Here is a 21586-nt window from a genome sequence, read left to right as displayed (position 1 = left end):
AGTGAGATATAACATTTCCCATTTCATAAATTGCTAAAATTAATATTTTTTGAAATTCAAAATATCAATTGTACTTAGACTGCATGTCACACCCTTTAGCATGATCTACTTTCTAAATTCTTCAATAAGTTTTGAGATACTTGTGAAAAATTGACACTAGAGTACTTTCAGGTTCAGTACAGACTCTACAACTGACTACTTTTGTTTGCGAAATTAGTCGAACATGTCTTCATCAAATGCTAAAGCTATACCTTGGTATTTGTATTACTAGTAGAATACTATTACTAGTATTACTAGTAGAATATTACAAAAAGGATACACAAAAACTGGGGGGAAAATAAGCAAAGGCACTTGAATTGCCCTGGCTCCTCCTCTGAATAGACCTCTTTAGCTTTATATGCAAATTTTTCCATTTCAGATCACAACATTCCCTTGAGAATTGTTCCTTTATGACTAACATAGTAAAATATTTACACATGAAAGAATCAACTCCAGAAAGTGGCATCACATGGTCTGAAATGTTTAAAACAAACAACAAAGCTAAAGAGGTCAATTGTGAAACAAAAATTATTTGTTATGTGCAATTAGCCAAATATATAGACAAAACTATTTCATAGGTTACTATTTATAAGACCACGCCAAATAGGTGATCACCTTCCTTGGCTCTAGCGGCTCTCTCACTGCAGTGCTTCTCGTATGAAACCTTTAAAGTTAACCAATTACTATTTCATTACTTGATTTTATTACACACTTTTACAATAAACTCGATATTAAATATATTGCAAACAGGTTTAAAATATTACTTACATTTATCAAAGTTAATAAGAATGGCTTTACATATATACAGTTGTAAACATATAGTTTGTTTATAATTCTTTTTTTTTCTAACTCACAAAATCAAATTATTTTCATTACAATTTGCATGGTGTTCCCCAAAAGAATGCAAACTTGGGCCTTCTTAAAACATGTAGAGCTTGAAATATAGCTCCATTACTTCTTATCTTCCTTACTCTAAGCTAATCTTATGCCAATACACAAGTTAATATTCAAAAAATATAATTCTTTCGTTAGGCATCAGGAGAAAAATTACTTGATTATATTTCTTTCTTTCTTTTTTTTTTGCTTCCATGCTATTGCAATATTGCTTACATACTAATTTTATTTAATTAAACTAGCTCTTTAACTTGAACATAAATAAATAAATTTTTCCACTTAGCCTAACTCCCTTTGTAAGAATTCTTAGAATTGTTTTCATCAGAACAAAACTTAGGCCCTTGCTAAATGAGGAAACATTTTCCAGAAACATGTTTACCACGCGCATGTTTCCTCAATGTTTCCCAGTTTAGCCACATGCGAAACATTGCTGCGTGCAACAAATTGTGCTTCCAAGACACAAGAAATGTTTTTGCTGTGCGGCAGAAACATTTCATGTTTCCAAGACGCATGGAAACATTGTTTCCCGATGTTTCCTGACATTTTTGTTGTTGACATTTTTAGCCAGGGCTTTAGCCCCTTTTTAAAGAGGGCTACTTCGTTTCTCCTACAAAGTTTAAATAATCCCAATTATAATAATAAGTATAACATAATATTGTGTACTGACAGAATTTGTAACTGACTTTAGATTCTGTTGTAGCACAATACTTTTTAAGTCAATCTGCCTTTGATAATAATGATATACCTAATAATTTTCATAGGTCTTGGTAAGAATGGTCATGGTGTCGACGTATGGATTTTTCTATGTGGCACGTACGCTAGGTAAAAAGTATAATGTCTGTCTGTCTGTTGGTGGTAAGTTTTCATTTTATATCTCATCATTTCGTTCTAGTATATAAAGAAATCCTTCATAAGTGAAGAATATAATCGCAGTGTTAGGAACTTGTCGGATTAAATGCGTTCCCAACCCCCCGTATAAACCACGAAAGCCTTCTTCTTTCGCCACAGTCCTCAGTGTCTGGAAGAACTTATGGTACTTCTGTTGACCAAGAAAATTGCTTTCTTGCTGTCGTAGCCGAGTCCTCGCGACTTCGTGTGGGTAGCACAAGGTCGCAGCAATAGATTTAGTAAGTCCAGCTGCAAACATGCATTCAAAAACTTTCAAATCTTTGTGAGTTTTGTAGTGAAATTCTAAAAGTTTGGCTCTGACGCGTTCGTATATGACGAAGTGGATAACTGTCTCTGAGATACCCATGTACGATGCTGTTATTCCTCGGTAAAAAGCTCGAAACCCTTCTACGTTATAAGCCTTTTTGATGATTTCTATGAAGCTGACTCTCTGTGGACCTTGATTTTCTAACTGTAGCCTAGTTTTTACGAACCACAAAGGATTCGTTAATGTGTGGTTTATGAATGAAGCAATAGCAGCAGAGTTCATGTTAACCAGATTGCCATTTTCTTTGAAAAATCCTGAACGATTGAAAAAGTCCTTCAACTTTGAATAAGCTGCAAAATAAATGGCCCTGGAAGGAATAACGCCAACCAGAGTAGGTGCAAGGCCTTTATAAAGAGCAAAAAAGCCTTCACTTTTAGCCATGTAGCGAGCATAAGATAAAATCCCTGTGAATTTATAGTTCCGTGAAGTTCTGGTTGTGAACGTTGCACTAGACCCAACACTTGCTGTCGAAATAGCCGGCGCTGTGGCCTTACTAAACGAACGTTGTAGCTTGAAAGCTGACGACTGAAGTCTTGTTTGAATCACATCTAAAGGACAAGTTACAAGAGCTCCCATACATCCTCCTAATCCTCCTCCAACCAGATGTGCAAGCGCTGAAGGTCTCCTTGAAACATCAGACGCCATATTGACTGTCACAGAATGTTTAACTAGTGAAGAAAATCATATATAATTGACTGAAAACATTCTAAATTTCGATCCTTCACCTTCTACATATTCTTCTAATGCTCATTTTCGTATAAATTCAGAGATTAGTCGATGATAAAGTATGAAAATCCGACCAAACTTCGACAATTTCGTCGAATATAATATGTGCCACATCGCGCAGTTTGGAACCCGTGTGGAGATGACGTCAGTATACGCCTTCCTTATATCCTTATTAGGTAGTGGGATTGCGTCACACAAAAGAGTAACGGACCACCTTAACTTAAACTTTATAAAAATTAATTGTTGCAAAAAGAAATTGTTAAACTTTTCCATTGTTTCTTTGAAAATAAAGTTAATATGATATTTAGAGTGTATATTATTTCAAAGTTTTCGTTCAGCGATCGTACTGACTCTTAGCAACGGTGAGCGAGCGTACCAGTGAGGCAAGTGTTGTGTAACAAGGACATGATCTATCTCACGTTTCGGAACCCAACTGCCTGCTAACAGTTATTCACGGTAATCTTTAGCCTGCGTAGCCGGCCCTCTTTTTAGCCGGCTACGCAGGCAACGCAGGCTAGGTAATCTTGGGAGTTTTTAGTTTGATCACAAAAATCAAGGGAAGAAATATTTTACATTAGTCGTGCGATATTTGAAAAGTGCTTTCTTGTCATACGAAACATCGATTGAAAGAAAGAAAGAAAGAAAAAAACCCTAGAGTGAGTATCAACCACGAACGAAATAAAGAAACGAAAAGAGAGGAAAAAAGAAATTAATAAATGAACGAATAATATATGAACGAACAAATTTGAATGTTACGTGCCTGCTGATATGAATATGTATGAACGCGTAGTAGAGGGACTAAGATTGACCTAGAATGTGTAGTAGGTCACGTACGCTTATACTGTAATTCTAGCAGACGCCCATTCAAAATATTCATAAAATTGAACTATAATTTATACACTATTCTGTTCGCTTGCACAAGGATGAGTTAATTTCTCTTATGGAGTTTTTAACTAAAAGTGAACGAGAAGTTTGTTTGAAGAACATGAACTTATATCAGTTAACTTATGTATTCATTTCTTTAAACAGACACAGTATTCTAATCGATATATTATCACCATATCATCAACATTTTAATTTATTATCACTGGATTTGACTACAAAATACGCATGTGTTTTAAAGTCTTGGCCCTAAAAAGATCGGCTGTAAGTATTGATTTAAACTGACCTTGACAGTGCCGATAACCAATCAAAACGAGGGACGTGACGTCATGGAATGACGTCATTTTCTATCCGTTTTGCATTATTCGAGCAGAATGTTCAGATAGATCAGAGTTGCGGAAGACCTTATACTGCTGAAAGAAGGTAAGAATACTATCAGTTCTTTTATACATATTAGAATTCAGTTATTGTTCAAAATATTTGTGACCATAGACACTTTAAGCATTGTATTTTATGATACTAATTTTCTGGATGTTTTTTGCTGTTATGTGAGTGATATTCGAACAGCGGTTATTTTGTTATAACTATAATATCGCAGCGAGTGACCGATTTCTATTCTGAAGAATATATGGCCAAAAGCTGCAGTAACTGAAATATGACTAATATAGTACATTTTTAAATCAAAAACCGGGGGATGTGTGGTTCTGATAAATTCTAATAAGACTGCAAAATTTTTTAAATCATTTCATAAATATTAAGGTATGTCTCGGGCATATTAACTAAAGTGGGAGAAGGTTTTCAAATCGCACGTTCATAGATTAGCGAATACATTGCCACACAACTGAACTCCTAGAAAAAGGTTTGTACGCACAGGAAGACAAATTATTTTGGATGTAGGCAAAAATGTTGGTTTCACATTTTTGCCAGTCAAAAGTCCCTTTGTATTTCTTATTTTGTTTATGGTTATGTTTATGTAATAGAAAAGGAATTTTTTGAAATTCAAGTTTGACATTCTTAACAAATTTATTAATATTCAGACTGTTCCGAAGAGTTATTAAAAGAGCGGAGGCTCGGACGTCTTGGCATAGATCGAAATCCTTCGAATTCTAGGCAATTCTGTTTCGATCATTTAAAAGGTTAACTTGACATTTCTATCCGCTAATGCTGTGACGTCAGTCGTATGGAATAACGACTTCCGGGTGCAAAGCAAAAAGCACTTTTATAAAAAATTTACTTACTTTTTCTCCATGACATGATTGTTGCCCTAAATACTTAATTGTTTAAAGTAAAGATTAAATCATTGAGAATGTTTTTCGCTTTATTTTAGCGGTTTTTGTGAGAGATTGGGACCCGGAAATACGTCGCAATTTAAAATGGCATACGACGTGTTGGCTGGTTTTCATGATAAAACACTACATGATGTCTGAGTTCGTCTTCACTGGTTTTTCTGTTTAAACTCGGAGTTGATTCTATTGTTCGTTCAAACTGACTAATCTAGTACTTTGCACCGCAGCAAATAGTTCAATTGTTGATAGCGCAGAGTTATGTTTACGAGACTTCCAGTTGAAAGCTGTTTCAATATCGGCCATTTGACTGAGACGGCTTTGGGCGTTCGTTATTTTGAATTTACCGGTTTTCCTACTGACCAAAAAAGAAAGAGCCATAAACCACGTCTAAGGGAGGAGAGTGCTTTCTAGCCGTAAGCAGATAAAATGTTTGAAATTGTAAGTCAGTAAGGGCTTTTAAATTAATTATTATTATTATTTTATTGCAGAAAATTAAATTCCTACAGAGATGAAAAGAATATCAGAAACATTGTTGGAGCAAGGAGACAAATGGAGAATAACGAATAGAGCCGTAGAAAATGGAAAAGTGTCAACCCAACCGCCACCGGAAAGAAATCGTTCTATGCTGGTAGATTTAGTAGCTGGTGGTATTGGTGGTTCCGCAGCGGTAGTTCTAACATGCCCTCTCGATGTCATACAAACCAGACTGCAATCGTCAGCATTTCGTTTGCAGAGGATATCGGGGCCGATGATGAATTTCGCATCATATCACGGCGCCACAAGACCGGTGTACTTTGTAGGCTTGATATCTTATGGCAAGTTTATGGCGAGAAGTGAAGGTTTGCGATCTCTGTTCAAAGGGCTCTGCCCTACCCTGATGGCTGTCACACCCTCTCGAGCGATTTACTTCACTACTTATAAGAAAGCCAAGGAAATGTTGAATAGCAAAGCCGGGTTATTATTCGCGCCTGATAGCACTCCAGTGTATCTTTTATCTGGAGCTACAGCACAATTTACTAATTCTACCATTACCAACCCTCTGTGGTTTCTCAAAACGAGACTTCAGCTCAACTTTAGTCAAGGGAAAGAATTATCGCTGGTCGAAACTATTCGCCAAGCCTACCAAGAAAATGGACTTAGAACATTCTATCGTGGACTTAATGCAAGTTATCTGGGAATGACGGAAGTTGCTCTTCACTTTGCTATTTATGAGAACCTAAAAAAGGCACTACTTGAAATCCAAGGAAAATCGAAGGATGATTCTTTTAATTTAATCGAGTGTATGCTAGCAGCAGGAACAGCAAAAATTGTATCGATGGGAACTTGTTATCCTTATGAAGTTGTAAGAACTAGACTTCGACAACAGGAGAGCAATGTATTAGGCCAACGATGTTATAAAACAGTAACGCAAACGTTAAAGACTGTCCTCCAGGAAGAGAAGTTAAGTGGATTGTACGGAGGTGCTGCAACTGCTCTCATTAGACAAGTGCCTTTCATCACGATCATGTTTTGTACATACGAGGGAGTTATTTATTTGACAGAACGTCACAACATTCTACAACAACCAGCTCTTCCTTAAAAATATTGTCCCAAAAAGTTAAGGAATCTGTCACGATTGTCGAATAGTATATCTGACTCCGAGACATTCCCCAAGTTCCTTGGATTCCAGATTTCAGTAACCACAAATTCATAAATTCCTCAAATTTAGAATTATTATTTATATTTTCTCTATAGTTTACAAAGTCACTATAATATTCCACCTTATTTAAAACGAGCAGAATTTAATAACGTAAAGATGCAAGCTATAAACTGGATTATTTTCATCAAACTTGAGAGGATAATACTTTGTTTATAATTTTCCATATTTACAAGGCGGAACCCAGGGACAATATTTTGATGACAGGAAAATAAAGGTCCAAAGCTTTTAAACTACTGCATGACTCTTATCCAAGTACCTGCCAACGTGGTAGTAAAATTGAATGATGAATTAAAGTATTATTTGTGGATGAAGCCTAGAGGACAAAAGAAACATTTTCTTGAGTACATTCTGATGCCTTGCAATGGCTTTTGCCCCCTTACCAATCAAAAAGCAAAGAAATTAATTTTATCCAATCACAGTGCCTCAGTTTATGTTACAATATTTGTGCTTTCAACGGGCATTGTGATTGGATGAACATTTAACCGTTTTTGATTGGCTCAGAGAGAAAGCCATCATAGAGTATTTTACCATTCAACTTGTTTCTTTCAAATACATTATCACAAAAAATCTTTTAAAAAAATTAATGTCTTTATTGTTAAACGTGCAACAAAGTTTTTCAATCACAAGATTTGATTAAATTTATTGATCATGATTTTTTAAACATCAATATTTTGTTTTGCCTTGATCATTAACTGCATGCAGCAAACAAAATTGTCAGTTTTGGGCATGTGGGAGGTGGTCATAATAACTTAGGTTACACCAGGCCTTGCAAACTGGCCTCTTTTCCCATTTCTCTCACCTCTTCTTTTCTTCTTCACTCACTCCCCACGATCACAACCAAACCAGGCTACTAGCCAACTGACATGTCTATTGTATAATTTAAAAAGATAGCATGAATTTCATTAGATTATTGGCCATCGTCCTCAATATCTTCCCATTGTGTGTGCTTTTGTTTACCCCAGATAAAATTCTTCATATTGACACCTACACCTCGATTTTCATCTTTTTCTACCAGAACCCCTCTTAAGGGGTTAAAAAAAAAAAAGCTCACATGATGTGTCACAAAATTGATTATGCACTATTCCCTTCAGTTGCATCACTATCCGGTGCATTACTTGCATCACTGATGTTTACATCCTTATCTGTGCTACTACTTGCTGATTCACCACTCACACCCTCAACTGCAACACTCTCAGGTACATCATGGGAATGGTTGCTTCCATCGGGATCCCCAGCCCCATCCTGAGCCTCTTCATCACTGGGAGTAGTACCAATGCCAACGTTGTTGCCTGGTTGTTCATTTACGTCATCCATAATGATGTCTTCTGGGTTTGGTATTGCAGGTAAGAATTCTTCATCGGTACCACAGATGCTTTGAAATATCGTCTTTGCCTACATATATGATAAATAGTAAATGATCAACAAAAATAATAGTCAAGGTAAATGACGTGGTCTGGGAAATATAGGAAAATAGTGATATCTTAATTCCCTATCTGGTGATCAAAACAACAGAATTTCCTTCTCTTGAGAATTGAAATATTTTTTCGATTGAAGATGTTTTTTTCTATTGCTTTGACTCCCAGGTATGAGGGGTCTATTGCTAGTACATGTACCTGTTGCATGGCTTGGTGGAACCCCAGCATTGCACCAGGCATTACGGTCATTTTTATGTTGGAAGGTAAAGTATCTTGAACAGTAGTTTGATCGGATGCAGCATGGTTGAAGTACATGGACCATAGTACTACAGGCTTGGTGCTCTCTCGATCATCTGTGATTGAAATTCAACAACTTTTTAGCATTACTCTACTGAAAATTGGTACTCATGGTATTGTTATTAGATATATACGTTGCAGTTGATGGTGATGATAGAGGATCTGACACCTGTGATGATGTCAATTATGCAGATTATGATGTTGATGATAATGATGTCATAAAATTCATGACAATAGTGATATTCATGGTAGCATAGTTGGTGTTATCGGATCAAGCAAAAGATGGTGATGATGGGGATCTGAAAAAGGTGATGTCAATGCAGATGAAATTCACCTTTTTGGCGCTAGCTTGGATTGTGTTACGGTCACCAAAAAGTTCGATGTCATGAGTATGATGTTGATAGTAATATTCATGGAAGCATAGTGTTATTAGGCCAAACAAAAAAATTAGTGTGTTTCCTGTTGCATGAGAAAAATAATTGGGGTGGGTAGGTTGGATTTTTTTTACTGATACAACAGTGGAAATGAGCTTACTGGGAACCCTGTGGTGCATTTGGGAATGGAGAAAATATTAGGGTTGGCAAAAATTGGCAAGAAAATTAGGGTTGGTCGCTCAACAGGGAACACTTATTTTTTTGTTTGGTCTTAGATATATGCGGATGATTGTGATGATGGGGTTCTTATGGTGATGTTGATGCATATGATGATGACAATGATAATGAGCAATAGCAATGTCTCACCATCACTAGTAGGAAAATGCAGCAACATTTCAGCTGTATCTTGCAAGTCTTCTTGTGCAGTACCACAACTTTCTGTCACAAAATGAACTACATAAAGGCCTCTAGGACAAGCTGCTGTAGAGCTACCCAACTCGTAAACCTTTATTTGTCCACCATTGTTTGGTTTTGGCATGGCTAAAAATGTAACATTTCCATGATCTGATACTTTTAGAGACTTGTCAGTAATAAAGACAGCTCTGGAGACAAATTGTGTTGTTTCCTTTTGCCATGTATTTGGTAAATATGAGTGCTCTATGATAAGCCATCTACATTTGAGCAGTTGCCCGTCTAACATTATTCCAGTACATGTATTGTCACTTGGGTCAACTATGACGCATTCTGCACTCTTCCTCAGACAGTATAAGCCTCCAAAGACTGCACACATGCGGCAAAAAGCTTGAGGGAGCTCCCCAATTCCATAAATAGGCCAGATAAAAGGTGAGTTACCATAGCGGCCAAGAGATTGAAGGAATGCCTTGGTGGCTTTCAAGCCAGGAATTGTCGTTGTTCTTGTTGTTGCCATAGCAATGGCATGTAATACGAAGTGCTGGAGATTTGGAGTCAGCCTTCTTGATATTAGGAACTCAACGTATGGCTTATCAACAAATTCGTGGTACTCATTTTCATGATTTTCATAATCGATACAGAAAGTCAAAAACTTCATCAAGGTCCTTTTCTCAATGGCAGAAATGAGCTTGCTACTGAAAACATCTGACCTTGAGCAGGGCACATCTTCAATACTCCCATTCAGGTATGTAACAATTTTGTTAACAGACTTGAACTCTGCATAATGACTGATGTTGGCACTTATTATGGCTTCAACTAATGGCCCTCTTGAGAAAAGCATTTTTGGAGCAAGATCGATATTAAACTGTCTAAAATATTGTTCAAAGTCTTCGTAAATCATATCTTTATTGACAGGAGGTTTTGGAGCCGCCCGTTGCCTAAAGAACTCAGGTATTTGGGGAGGCTGATTCTCTTCAATTGTTTCTTCTGTTTCTGGAAGATCTTCTTCAGCTGATGATCCTCTGTTAGTGTCCGAAATATTTTCTTGTGTTTTGGAATCCTCAGCAGATGAATGGGCATCACTGGAATCTATAGTAAAACGTTAATTATATTTTTCAATTAAGTTGTCATTGGTACTTCTAGCTCTTACTAAAAGGATGTAATAAGATATTTATCTGAGTTTTATCATTTCCCTCAGGAAGAAATATCTGTCAATCATTATACATATATGATCTACAACAAAACAAAATGTAATGTTTGTGTGATTAACCTATAGCTGTTTCTTGTTGGGCATCAGTTGGCTTTGAATCACTCTCTGCCTCTTTAGCTTGTTCTTCGGCCTTTGCTTGTGCTTGCTCTTCATTATGCTCATCTTCTGATTCTCTCTCACCCTCACCATCTCGAGTCAAAGTTTGCTCGCTTTGCTCTGGCTGATCTGTACTTTGGTTATCTTTTTCATTTCGGTTTGGTTCATTTTCTTTGACTTCTGCTACTTCTGTTTTACTAGTCTCTTCCTTTTCTTCTTGTTTTCTCGTTGTTCTAAATAAAAAGAAGCAAAAAATAGAGATGTAGAATATTCAATGTGCATCAAAGCTCAAAAAGCACTCTGAGAAACCGAGAACTGCAAAAATGGAACAGAGACCACTTTGATAAACTATTATCATTAACCAATCGTTTTGCGACATTTAGTTCAATATTCTTAACCAGCCAATCAGATAGCACATCCATAGAGAGAGAGCGTAAGAACGTGATAATCTGATTGGCTAACACTGTTATCAGTTCAATCTCTGTCTAGTTTACTGATTGGTCAGTTTTATTCAAGTGGCCCTTGTTAGTGTGTCCGCACATTAACTCACCTGAAATAAGACTTTGTCACTAAGTTACTGATTGTATTACTTTTATGAGGAATTGGAAAAGCTTGTCTATCATCACTGTCTGTATTTTCTTCAGGGCTTGAAGCTGTACCCTCGGATGGTGTAGTTGTCTGAAATATAATCATTATAAGTATTATTCAGATTTTAAAAAATCACAAATACTCCATTTTATAGTTCCATTCAGTGACCACGAATGAACGTTCCAAGTTAAGGCTGGAGTCTCTGTACGTAGCAAAACTATATTTTTTATCATGCACAGCAACTCCAACCTCAGCTTGGAATTATCATTAGTGGTCACTGAATGGTACTGTAAAATGGAGTATTGGTGCTTCATAGCAGTCATCTGACACTTCTTTTCTTCAGGCCATGGGTGCACATTAACAAAATAAACATGAAATACCAGGGGTTGGCTTATACCTGTATAAGCCGGGGGGGCTTACAACTTCACTGGAACAACCTCTTTAATTAACAACGGTTTTCATCATTTACATTCTCATTCTCCCACCAGTGAAGGTGACTTCATGATCACTGACATCAAAAGAGAATTGCCCTATACAGCTCATAACCAAGGATTTGGATTTTCTTTTTTATTAAATTCTTATTTATATTATTTCACCTGATTTTCTTCAATCCACTTTAGAAGTCCATCAAAAGTGAAGGTTGTCCATTGACTTGAATAATAATCATTTCTTTACAACGACAAAAATGACATCAAAGAATTAGCACTAAAAGTAAAGCTCAACTATGAAAACTGAAACAAGCCTTTTATTTTGAATACCTGTCTAAATGTAGAACTTTCTGACCAACCCTTGCCAAAGCTGCAGCCGCTACTGACTCTGGTAGACCTAGTTTTAAAATCAAGCAATTTATTCTTGTCATTACGTTTATCTCTGCCTTCATTCCTCAAGGGAACAACGAGAAATTCTCGTGATTATCAAAATAGTGACAAGAGGAAGGGGGCATGAAAAATGATAGAGAATAACTATTTTACTGGCAATTATTTATAATAAAATTGATCATAAGGCTAGTGCAATCCTTAATGTACAAATTAACACTTTTTATTTCGAGATCAAAGAGTGATAAATAGTATATTTACCTGTTCCAAGAACAATGGCATCATATTCTGTAGGGAAGTCCTCCTCCATCTTGAAAATCTAAAATAAATAGTACAAAACAGCTGATTGGATAAGAGGACGTCAAATCTAACGCTAAGTCTTATTGGCTGAATTTGACTTGTCTTTACCAGACTTCTCTCATGTAAGGACACTCGGACCTTGTTTGTATTGAGTGTTCAGTAGCGAAAAAATTCTTCCAAAAATTATATTTGAAGCCTCATTATACCGTGTGATCGCATCTGAGAGGTTTATTCTTGATTGATTAGGAAGTCAGGATGTCAAAACTAGTGATATTTGACCTTGGTGGGGTTGTAGCAACTACACCAGTCTATACTATCCAACAGTTTGCCTGGGAAAAGGGCGTTCCAAGGTCAGTCATCCAAATTTCTGAGTTGATGAACTATAAAATGAGTTAATATTGTATCTATGGTGGATGTATGGTCTATTTGAAGTGCTTTTGATTTGTTTTGAGAGGAATGCTGAAGGCTGCGTTGTCGAAAAATATAAATAAGCTGATAGGTCAAATTAAGCTTAATTAAGTTTACATTCAATAACATTCAACTTCTTATATTTGTGGTATAAAAACGATTTGGTTATCTATAGACAACATAAGAGCGAGAATCCTGAGCTGCAATAAGTTTTCAATAATTTATAACAAATATGCAAATTTCATATACTGTAAATCAGTTTAGAAAATCATTTGACATCTTAATGGCAATTATTCATAGCATTCAATCATTTTAATGGCTTTCGAAAACGTGTTGACAGAAAATTTAAGGTGGCTCCATGGGGTTTTCTTGGTGGTTTTCATCAATCAAATTTCTACTGGTCTGTGTTAGCAGTTCTTGATTGATGAAAGCCAAAAGCCATACCAGGGCTCAAAATAATGGCCAATCAAAGAAAATCTGTCTGGCCATGTAAACACCTTACATCCAATCGTAGGCCAGTCTTATTGATTGGACACCCTGACTGGTTTCATGTTGATCAATACCAGTGTAACCAGTGATTATTCCAGCTATTGAGCAGCCATTATTTCTAACTATGTGGAACTTAGACTGAGGTCATATATTCATGAAAATAAGTGCAAATCAGTTTTTCCAATACATTTAATAGTCAGCTGCTTCAGAAGTTGTTCCTTCCGAGTGATGAAATGCACCCGATGTTTCAGTTAGAAGTTGGTATAATTTCCTTATCCCAGGTACATTTATACTGATATATTATATTACTACTTCAATTAATCATGAAAGATTGAGATTTATTATATTATCATCAGGAGCAAGATACTAAGGTGAGAGACAGTGTGGCCCTACCCCCTTCCCTCACCCCCACATATTTTTTGAGGGATTCTTTTTTTGCTCATTCTTAGTTGATGATGTGTTTTTTTCAAAGTTGTCTCATTCCCCCCTCCCCCCTCTCTTTTGGGCATTCCAACATCTGCCTCTGATTATAGTCTTCTAATTTTGGATCATATCCAGGAGGAATCTTAAGGTGTCAATAACTGGAGATAAATAACTCTTCATTGGAGATCCTGAATAAGCCCCTATATTTCTTAAACAGTTATTTGTTATCTTGTAGTTTTATAAATTAGCAGATGAACTAGTGTTGAAGCTGGCTGATGAGGAAGGTATAAAACTGCACAAGGACTTCAGCATAGAGGGTCTCTTTAAGAAAATTCCGAAGTCTCTAAATGCTGTCCCTGAAATGCTCAATGCTTCTGCTGCATTAAGAGAGAAAGGTGAGACAATGTACTTCCCAATAAAATCGACTTCCAATCCTAAAATAACCTCTGGGCTGATCAAACGTAGCTCAAAAATCAAATTGGAATTATAAAGTTTTGTGAAGGGTTGAAATCTGGAAAAAACCCTTTGAATCAAGGGAGAGACCTAACAAACTCTGGTCACATGTGATGCATAGACTCCAGGAATCGAACCAGAGAACCCAGAGTTGAGAGGTGTGTGCATACGTACTACGTGTACTAGTACGTGACCCTTGACTCCCATGACTGGAATTTAATTAAAATTGAAATTTCTTAGATAGCTAGTGGGTTGAGAAAATGTGTTTGTGTAATGAATTAGGAGACTCTAGAAGAGATTACTGGCTAATAATACCACTACTATTAAATATCCCTTAACATAGAGCTCACCTCTCACCCAGACTTGGTGTCAAATTTGAGTAGAAGTTCTAGTTGATTCTCTTCTTTGCTTTAAGGCTTTTTCTTTGAGTACTCCAATTTTCCTCCCTCTGGTAAAATAAACTTCTAAATTCCAACTTGATCAAGGAATTAATGGGGTTAAGAGGTTGGTTACCCACTGGCTATTAAATGCTAGCCACTTCAAATAAACCAAGGCAAGAGTGACATTCTTTTATACCCTCAACATATACTGGTAAATTGTTTTTAATAGGCATAAAAACCTGCATTCTAACCAATAACTGGACAGACGACACAGAAACTGGTCTACTGGTGTCCAATCTTATGAGGCTCAGGTATTATTTTGATGATGTATTTGAGTCTTGTAAATTGGGGCTGCGCAAACCTGATGGTGAAGCATTCAAAGTTGTTTGTGAGAAAATGGGTGCCAATATTAACAAGGTAAGTTAATTATCCTTGATGATAACCTTTTTTAGCTTGGGCATCTTGCTTTGTTATTTCAGATGATGATGTGTCATTCTCTTGAGAATGATGAAATTGTTTGTTAGAGTTGTATCCTTATTTATGTGTCTTCTCATGCACAAATAATACTCTAAGCTAAAGAGTGTTTTCATCGTAAGCACATGGCATCCTAGCTGCCATCTTGGTTGAATTTATCAAAAGAATTATCAATACATTTTTTGTTATGTCATCCAACATGGCCGCCCTATCTTCTGTTATTTCATTCCATTGAGAATGATTGAAAACCAGCAATTGTCATCCAATCCAATCCAATCTTGATGTTTAGGGAATGTTTTTTTGTTTACATATGTAAGCATCTAGTCTTCACTTTTCCTCATTCATTGATTTTTGATTTTCTGTAGGCCATAGTGCTGGATGATCTGCCAAATAACTTAAAGCCTGCAAAAGAGCTAGGAATGACTACAATTCAAGTCAAAGATCCTTTTTCTGCACTCAAAACACTAAAGGAGATTACTGGTGTAGATGTAAGTAATGGGTGCCTGTGGTGGACACAGGAAACCCATAAACGACAATAATAAGCTACCACTGAATATTACAAAACGTTGTGTTTCAAGTAATATGACGTATTGTTGCTGAAAAGCCTTGTAAAAAGGAGCCTCAATAAATGTATGTATGTATGTATGTATTATTCTTTTTCTTGAAGGTGTTTGCCCCACATCCTGTCTCACCATGTTCTCCTAATGAGGTTCCACATTGCTTTGTGACATTAAAGGTAGGCAAGACTATATGATTTATTTTAGCAAAAAACAAATACAGCTGCAGCTCCAGAAGAAGGGTTTAGGGGTGTAGGCCAAATATTTTACATGTACATGTGACATCAAAGGACCTCAAAATTTGGAGGGAAAAACAAAAGAATTTCAATCTCATGAGAATTGGAAACCTATTGTTATGTACTTCAAAAATGAGCTGCATTCTGATCAATGTACTACAAGGAGTCTATTCATAGTCAGCCCACTTCACCTCCTCTATCCCACTCTACACACACACACACACACACACACGTTTAAAAACACGTTGGACCTGTGCTTGCATAAAATTAATATTTGATTCAGCCAATATGAAAAAAGCACTTTTAAAGGTAACATTTACAAACACACCCAAATACACATATTAATCCATGAGGCAAAGATGTCTGGGTTTTTGCCATTGGTTAATCCAAAAAATACTAACTTGAACCACTGAATACTTGATTAATGGAAGCCTAAACAACATCAAATACATTTTGAACTAAAGCTGGCTTTGTGTTGGCTACTTGTTACAACTAGTAAAGTGAGAATCCTATTGCTTCTCTTTCTAGACTGGTATCAAGATGCATTATGTAGATGTTGGTCAAGGTCCTGCTGTGATTCTCTTGCATGGATTCCCTGAATTCTGGTACATTTGGAAATATCAGGTACATATGAAATGGAATTTACTATTTACTACTTTACTTTGTTTTTCAGGAAATGATAACTAAATAATTTTAATAGTGTATTTATTCAAACAATAAAATAAAAAAATACACAGCAATTTTATGCAATGATTTCTTTTTCAGATCCCAGCACTTGCACTGGCTGGTTTTCGGGTTATTGCTCCAGACCTTAGAGGATACGGACAGACGACCAGTCCATCAGGTACATGTAAATTTATGACAATTAGGTCTTTTCAGATTTGATTTTTTTATTGTCATAACAAATACAGGTTTTCAAAAATGATTCTTTTCCGTCTTCCCATTTTAGAGATTGCAGCCTATGGCAGAGAAAACTTATCAAAAGTAGGTATCATTATTATCATTACAATCATCAAATTCATTCGATCATTCACTTCATCATCAATACAACATCATTCATCATCATCACTATCATCTTCATCACTATAAACATCATCATCACCATCATCATCAAATCACAATCATCATCATCAGCAGCAGCAGCATCATCACCACCAGCATTAATATCATCCCGCCGTCATCATAATCATCCCATCATCATGATCATCACAGGCATCATTCCTCATCATCACCATACGTTCCTACTCATCGCCATCACCATCATCATTACCATCATCAGTCATCTCTCCTTTCTTTTTCCAAAATTAAAGTGCAGTTTCTTAATGTTTTTTATCTATCATGTACAGGATATTATTTCTCTCCTGGATTGTCTGGTAAGAGCTACTGTAATATAAATGAAGAAATAAATAACGAGTATGTCTTGAGTAGAAGTAAGCTGGAATAATGCATGGTCTCTGAAATCTTATGGCATCATCACCATCACCATCTTAGGCATATTGGCTAGTTTAGTGCTCTGCTTTGTTGACGGTATCATGTGCATTGAATTATAAGTAGTTAACATCTTTCATGGATTTCTTTCTGATAAATTTTACGCAAACTATTACATTCTTAGTATATTTTATGCTTTCTATAGTAATTGTGGTGCTACAGTATTAGCAATGTATATTCTCAATGGTACCCTTTGTGTTTTACAAACCTTTCTTTCTTTTCGACGTAGCTCCTACCTCAAGTAACAGTTGTAGGCCATGACTGGGGTGGTGTAATTGCATGGGACCTTGCTATTCACTATTCTGACAGAGTACGGTGAGTATAGCTGATGTCATGATGGAATATATACAGTCGAACCTCTATTAAGCGGTCAACCCTGAGGAAACATAAGGTGACTGCTTAATAGAGGTGACCTGCGTAATAGAGGTCAAGTTTACAGTAAATACAGTAAGAAAAGCGAATTTCAGGAAATTATTAAGTGACCGCTTAATAAAGGGTGACCGCTAAATAGAGGGCCGCTTAATAGAGGTTCGACTGTATGAATAAACCATTTTTGAGTTCCAAATTACTGTATTCCTTGATTACAGACACGTTTACTCAGGGTTGGCCTCATATCATGTCTAAAAATATTCAAAAATACCAACGGTAAAGAAAAGAATGCACAAATTGAGTGATACAAACACTTTGAAATTTAAAGGACCTTCTCTCATGTCAGAACACATGAATATTCTGCAGAAAATCGAGGCTAACCCTAAGCAACAGAGAACCTGAAACTGGAGTATTCCTTGCTCAATAAGCACATCTCTTTAAAATTTCCCCCCAGTTGAAGAGGGTTAAAGGTTCCTTGGGGTATATATTTCTTGTTGTTTATTTATAGTGCCGTAGCTAACATGACTCCGTACCAACCACCAAACCCAACAGTAAATCCTCTCAAAGCTCTTCAAGCCAAACCAGGGGTATTTCAGTATCAGCTGTACTTTCACAAAGAGGTATGACATTATGCATCATTCTCTCTACTGTTTTCGAAACTATTGTCCAGATGAACATTATGACAGAGATAATTGCATAATTTATAACCTAGTGCTGACTTTCTATTTTTCAAAGGGAGAAGCAGAAAAGGAGTTTGAATCTGACTTAAGGAAAACTTTTATCTACATGCTAAGATATTCAACAGATCAGGTATGAATTGAATTCATTATCTATCTTTCAATCTGCTGGCTGTTCGTTTGGTGGTTTGATGGCTGTTTGTCAGTCATTTTATGGCTGTTTGTCAGTCATATGTCAATCTCATGACAGATGGCTTTCTACTGCATAATTGTGCACTGACATTAAGGTAACAATGTGATGCTGACCAAAAGCTAGTTGATAGGGCATCAGGGGAGGTTTGTGCTGGCCCGTGAAAATAAATGATGGGCATATTCTATTAAATAATTCAAAAATAACAATGATTTTAAAAAGATGTTTTCCAAGTGATGTTTGTCATTTCTGCTATCAAAAGTCTTATGTCTTTTTTTAATTTTTTAATCTCACACATATAGTTGATGGGGGGTGAGCTTTCTACTGCCAATGTGCTTGAAAGAGGTAAAGTCAAAATCAAATTTCATTCAGATGAAAAATAGGTACCAGTCGAGTATCAAAACAACAACACACTTAAATGATTTTTCTCATTTGTAGGTGGAATCTTCAAAGGCTTTCCAGAGAACGTAGAAAAAAGTCCCATGATAACAGAGCAGGATTTGGATTACTTTGTAGAGAGCTTCACTAAGACTGGCTTCAGGTACTCTAGATGTTGTGTATATTCCTCCTTCCCTCCCTTCCTCCCTCCCTCCCTCCTTCCTCCCTCCCTCCCTCCCTCCCTCCCTTCCTCCCTTCCTCCCTCCCTTCCTCCCCCTCCCTTCCTCCGTCCCTTTTTCCCTCTCTCCCTTCCTCACTTCCTCCCTCCCTCCCTCCCTCCCTCCCTCCCTCCCTCCCTCCTTTCTTTCCTTCTTCCCTCCCACTTTTCTGTTCTTCCTCCCTTCCATTCTTCTCTTCTCTTTTCCCATCCTCCAAGCTTTCACCACTCTTTTTCATTCCTTCCTTACTAATACAACACATCTATCCATTAGGGGACCTCTTAACTGGTACAGGAACACTGAAAGGAACTGGCTTTGGAGCTTAAAAGTTGTTGGAAGAAAAGTGAGATTTTAGTATGACACCAAGAAGTAATATGATTCTAGATTCTTATTAATACAAGATAAGCCAAGCATATCATTGTTTTACAATATAATTCAATTATATCAATTGTTAATCAATAGTTGGTTTTGTTTAGATTCAGCAACCTTCACTGATGATCACATGCGGTCAAGACCAAGTTATAAGTCCAGCGTCAAGTGCGCACATGAAAGACTGGGTAATCTATATTTAATATATTAAATATGTTTAGTCTTGTGCATTTACTATTCATCCTGTAAATGCTTTGAAGCCCTTGTAAATCAGCTTACTTTTTAAATATTGATATTCCATTGGTTCATCAAATACAGTGCTTTGTAAAAAATAACTGTGCACAGCTATAAATTTTGTGTTCTGATTGGTTGGGAGTGCATGCTTTATGAGAGCACATAGCATGCATGCTTATGCACTTTCAGTTGTATTCCTATCCAAAATAATTTTATTTATTTTATTATTTCATAAATGAAAAAGAAAAATTTGCTTGCTCTGCTGTGTACTGTATTAAATTACACTTTAGGCAGTACAACCTCTGCGAGTTTCATAATTTATAAAATGCAGCACGTAGTACATGTACATGTTTTCTATTTCTTCATGAGATGTTCTTCCTGTGAATTGTTCAATATTTCTCTCTTTAGGCTGTCAAGCTGTCTCAAGTGCACATAGAAGAGTCAAGTCACTGGACTCCATTGGATTGGTAAGTTGATAGGAAAACACAAATGGGATGGTGTGAGCAATTACACCCACCTCTTGTCAATGTCACCGCCAGGGCATCAAGCATATATAGTATAGGTAGAAAATGTTGTTTATATTGTTACTTATATAGAGGTTTCACACCTTCGTGATAGCAGCAATGACAGGAGACACAACAATAGTGTCTTTTTCCCTCTGGGAGACTGAATTCTTTCTCATGTAAATCAGATTAGCCCAGATTCTATTGTTCCTGCCTCCTGTTGTCATGGCTGCCATCACATGCTGCAAAACCTCTATTGTTGCTTTGAAGATTTCTCTTTCTTTCACCTTGTTTTTAAAAAATATAAAATGAATGAAAACATATTTTTTGTTGTAGTCCATTAAAACTAAACAATATCCTTATCGACTGGATGAAGAAAATCAAAGATGGAGCTGACACATCAAAACTGTAAGAAATGGCTTAATTAGCATCTTGACTAGTATATAGTATAAATATCCAACACTGACAGTTGACAGCTAGTATTATTATCAAATCAGGAATATACTAACAATAATCAATACTAATAATACACACTGGGACAATTCAACCTCTTTGGACATTTAACTAAAAATTGAACTATAATAAGGAAAATTTAAATATGACGTTTTGTCAAAGGATAATGCTGGTAGCAGTAAATCATATATGTTCATAGATTTAGAAAATGATCACAGAATACAAAATGGTCCTGACAGTTTAATTTGAAAGTCTGTGGTGCTTAATCTTCTTACAGTACTTAATCATTAGAGCTCTACTATGGTTTTTCAAATCATATATAGCTTCAATATAACATGCATGTTGGTTGATTTGAACGAAGGATTCATTCTTGGTGTTTTAACTGTCACATTAACCTACATGGTGGTCATGTTTTCTCGTCCTACTGAACATGCAATAATGTCAATAATTTTTCAAATTTAAGATGTGATTGATTGATTGAGCTTTATTACCATATTTTCAAAGTTTATTTACAAGATAATATTGAAACAGATATTGGTAATAGCTACTCAGGATAGCTAGACTAATTGAGTGATGCACAGAGTTGATTTAAAATATCCATTGATAAATCTCGTAACATGAATGATGTTCAACAAAATAATCCTGGAACTATTTAATTTGAAAAATTCAATTTGTATCAATGGGATAATGATATTTTAACTTTTGTTATGTCTGAAATTATGCACTTGTCTTGATTGTAAACCAATTTAATGATTACTTAAGAAGTTAATCATTTTTTATATTTTTTACAACAAAATCATGGAGATAATCTATTTATTTATGATTTATGACATTGTGAACATAACAAATTTAAAATTCATTGGTATTTTGATTAAAAATATCAGTAATTTGATCAATGTGTTGTACCTTGTAATCCTATGCTTTTTACACAGAAAAGAAACAAACAAGTCATGCGCACCCACTGATCAAAATAATTGAATCCTAGCCTCGTCGCCAGGCTACCCACTCTGCAGTTTGAACCCCAGTTTGTATTTTTGAC

At 36.1% G+C, this 21586-nt stretch overlaps 2 protein-coding genes and 2 pseudogenes across 3 annotated transcripts; 2 read left to right on the top strand and 2 right to left on the bottom strand.

The window, feature by feature from the left end:
* Positions 1-723: 723 nt before the first annotated feature.
* On the bottom strand, positions 724-3018 carry LOC116301206 (solute carrier family 25 member 36 pseudogene; annotated as a pseudogene).
* Positions 3019-4023: 1005 nt separating this feature from the next.
* LOC116301198 (solute carrier family 25 member 36-A pseudogene) lies at positions 4024-7053 on the top strand (annotated as a pseudogene). The gene is made up of 2 exons (XR_016121625.1): positions 4024-4180; positions 5532-7053. The product of XR_016121625.1 is annotated as a solute carrier family 25 member 36-A pseudogene (transcript).
* A 258-nt stretch (positions 7054-7311) lies between these two features.
* Positions 7312-12265, bottom strand: LOC116301180 (rab proteins geranylgeranyltransferase component A 2). The gene is made up of 8 exons (XM_031710202.2): positions 12210-12265; positions 11892-11958; positions 11730-11802; positions 11096-11223; positions 10510-10778; positions 9195-10328; positions 8356-8510; positions 7312-8134 (listed from the first exon to the last, which is right to left on the bottom strand). The coding sequence occupies exons 1-8, from the start codon at positions 12256-12258 to the stop codon at positions 7814-7816; spliced, it is 2196 nt and encodes a 731-aa protein (XP_031566062.2). The 5' UTR covers positions 12259-12265; the 3' UTR covers positions 7312-7813.
* Positions 12266-12357: 92 nt separating this feature from the next.
* LOC116301187 (bifunctional epoxide hydrolase 2) lies at positions 12358-21439 on the top strand. The gene is made up of 19 exons (XM_031710211.2): positions 12358-12598; positions 13342-13426; positions 13804-13963; positions 14631-14818; positions 15241-15363; positions 15543-15611; positions 16197-16292; positions 16434-16512; positions 16618-16652; positions 17015-17041; positions 17386-17471; positions 18034-18145; positions 18261-18335; positions 18695-18737; positions 18831-18933; positions 19262-19331; positions 19465-19545; positions 20000-20058; positions 20431-21439. Exons 1-19 carry the CDS (start codon positions 12504-12506, stop codon positions 20504-20506), a joined length of 1662 nt encoding a protein of 553 aa, XP_031566071.2. The 5' UTR covers positions 12358-12503; the 3' UTR covers positions 20507-21439.
* Positions 21440-21586: the final 147 nt, after the last annotated feature.

Source organism: Actinia tenebrosa, unplaced genomic scaffold, assembly GCF_029948245.1.
Source record: "Actinia tenebrosa isolate PJP-AT-01 unplaced genomic scaffold, QUT_ActTen_1.0 PGA_scaffold6__47_contigs__length_16458017, whole genome shotgun sequence".
NCBI classification, from domain to species: domain Eukaryota; kingdom Metazoa; phylum Cnidaria; class Anthozoa; order Actiniaria; family Actiniidae; genus Actinia; species Actinia tenebrosa.
The sequence above is the reverse complement of the archived record's forward strand: the minus strand, read 5'-3'. Positions and strand labels throughout refer to the sequence as shown.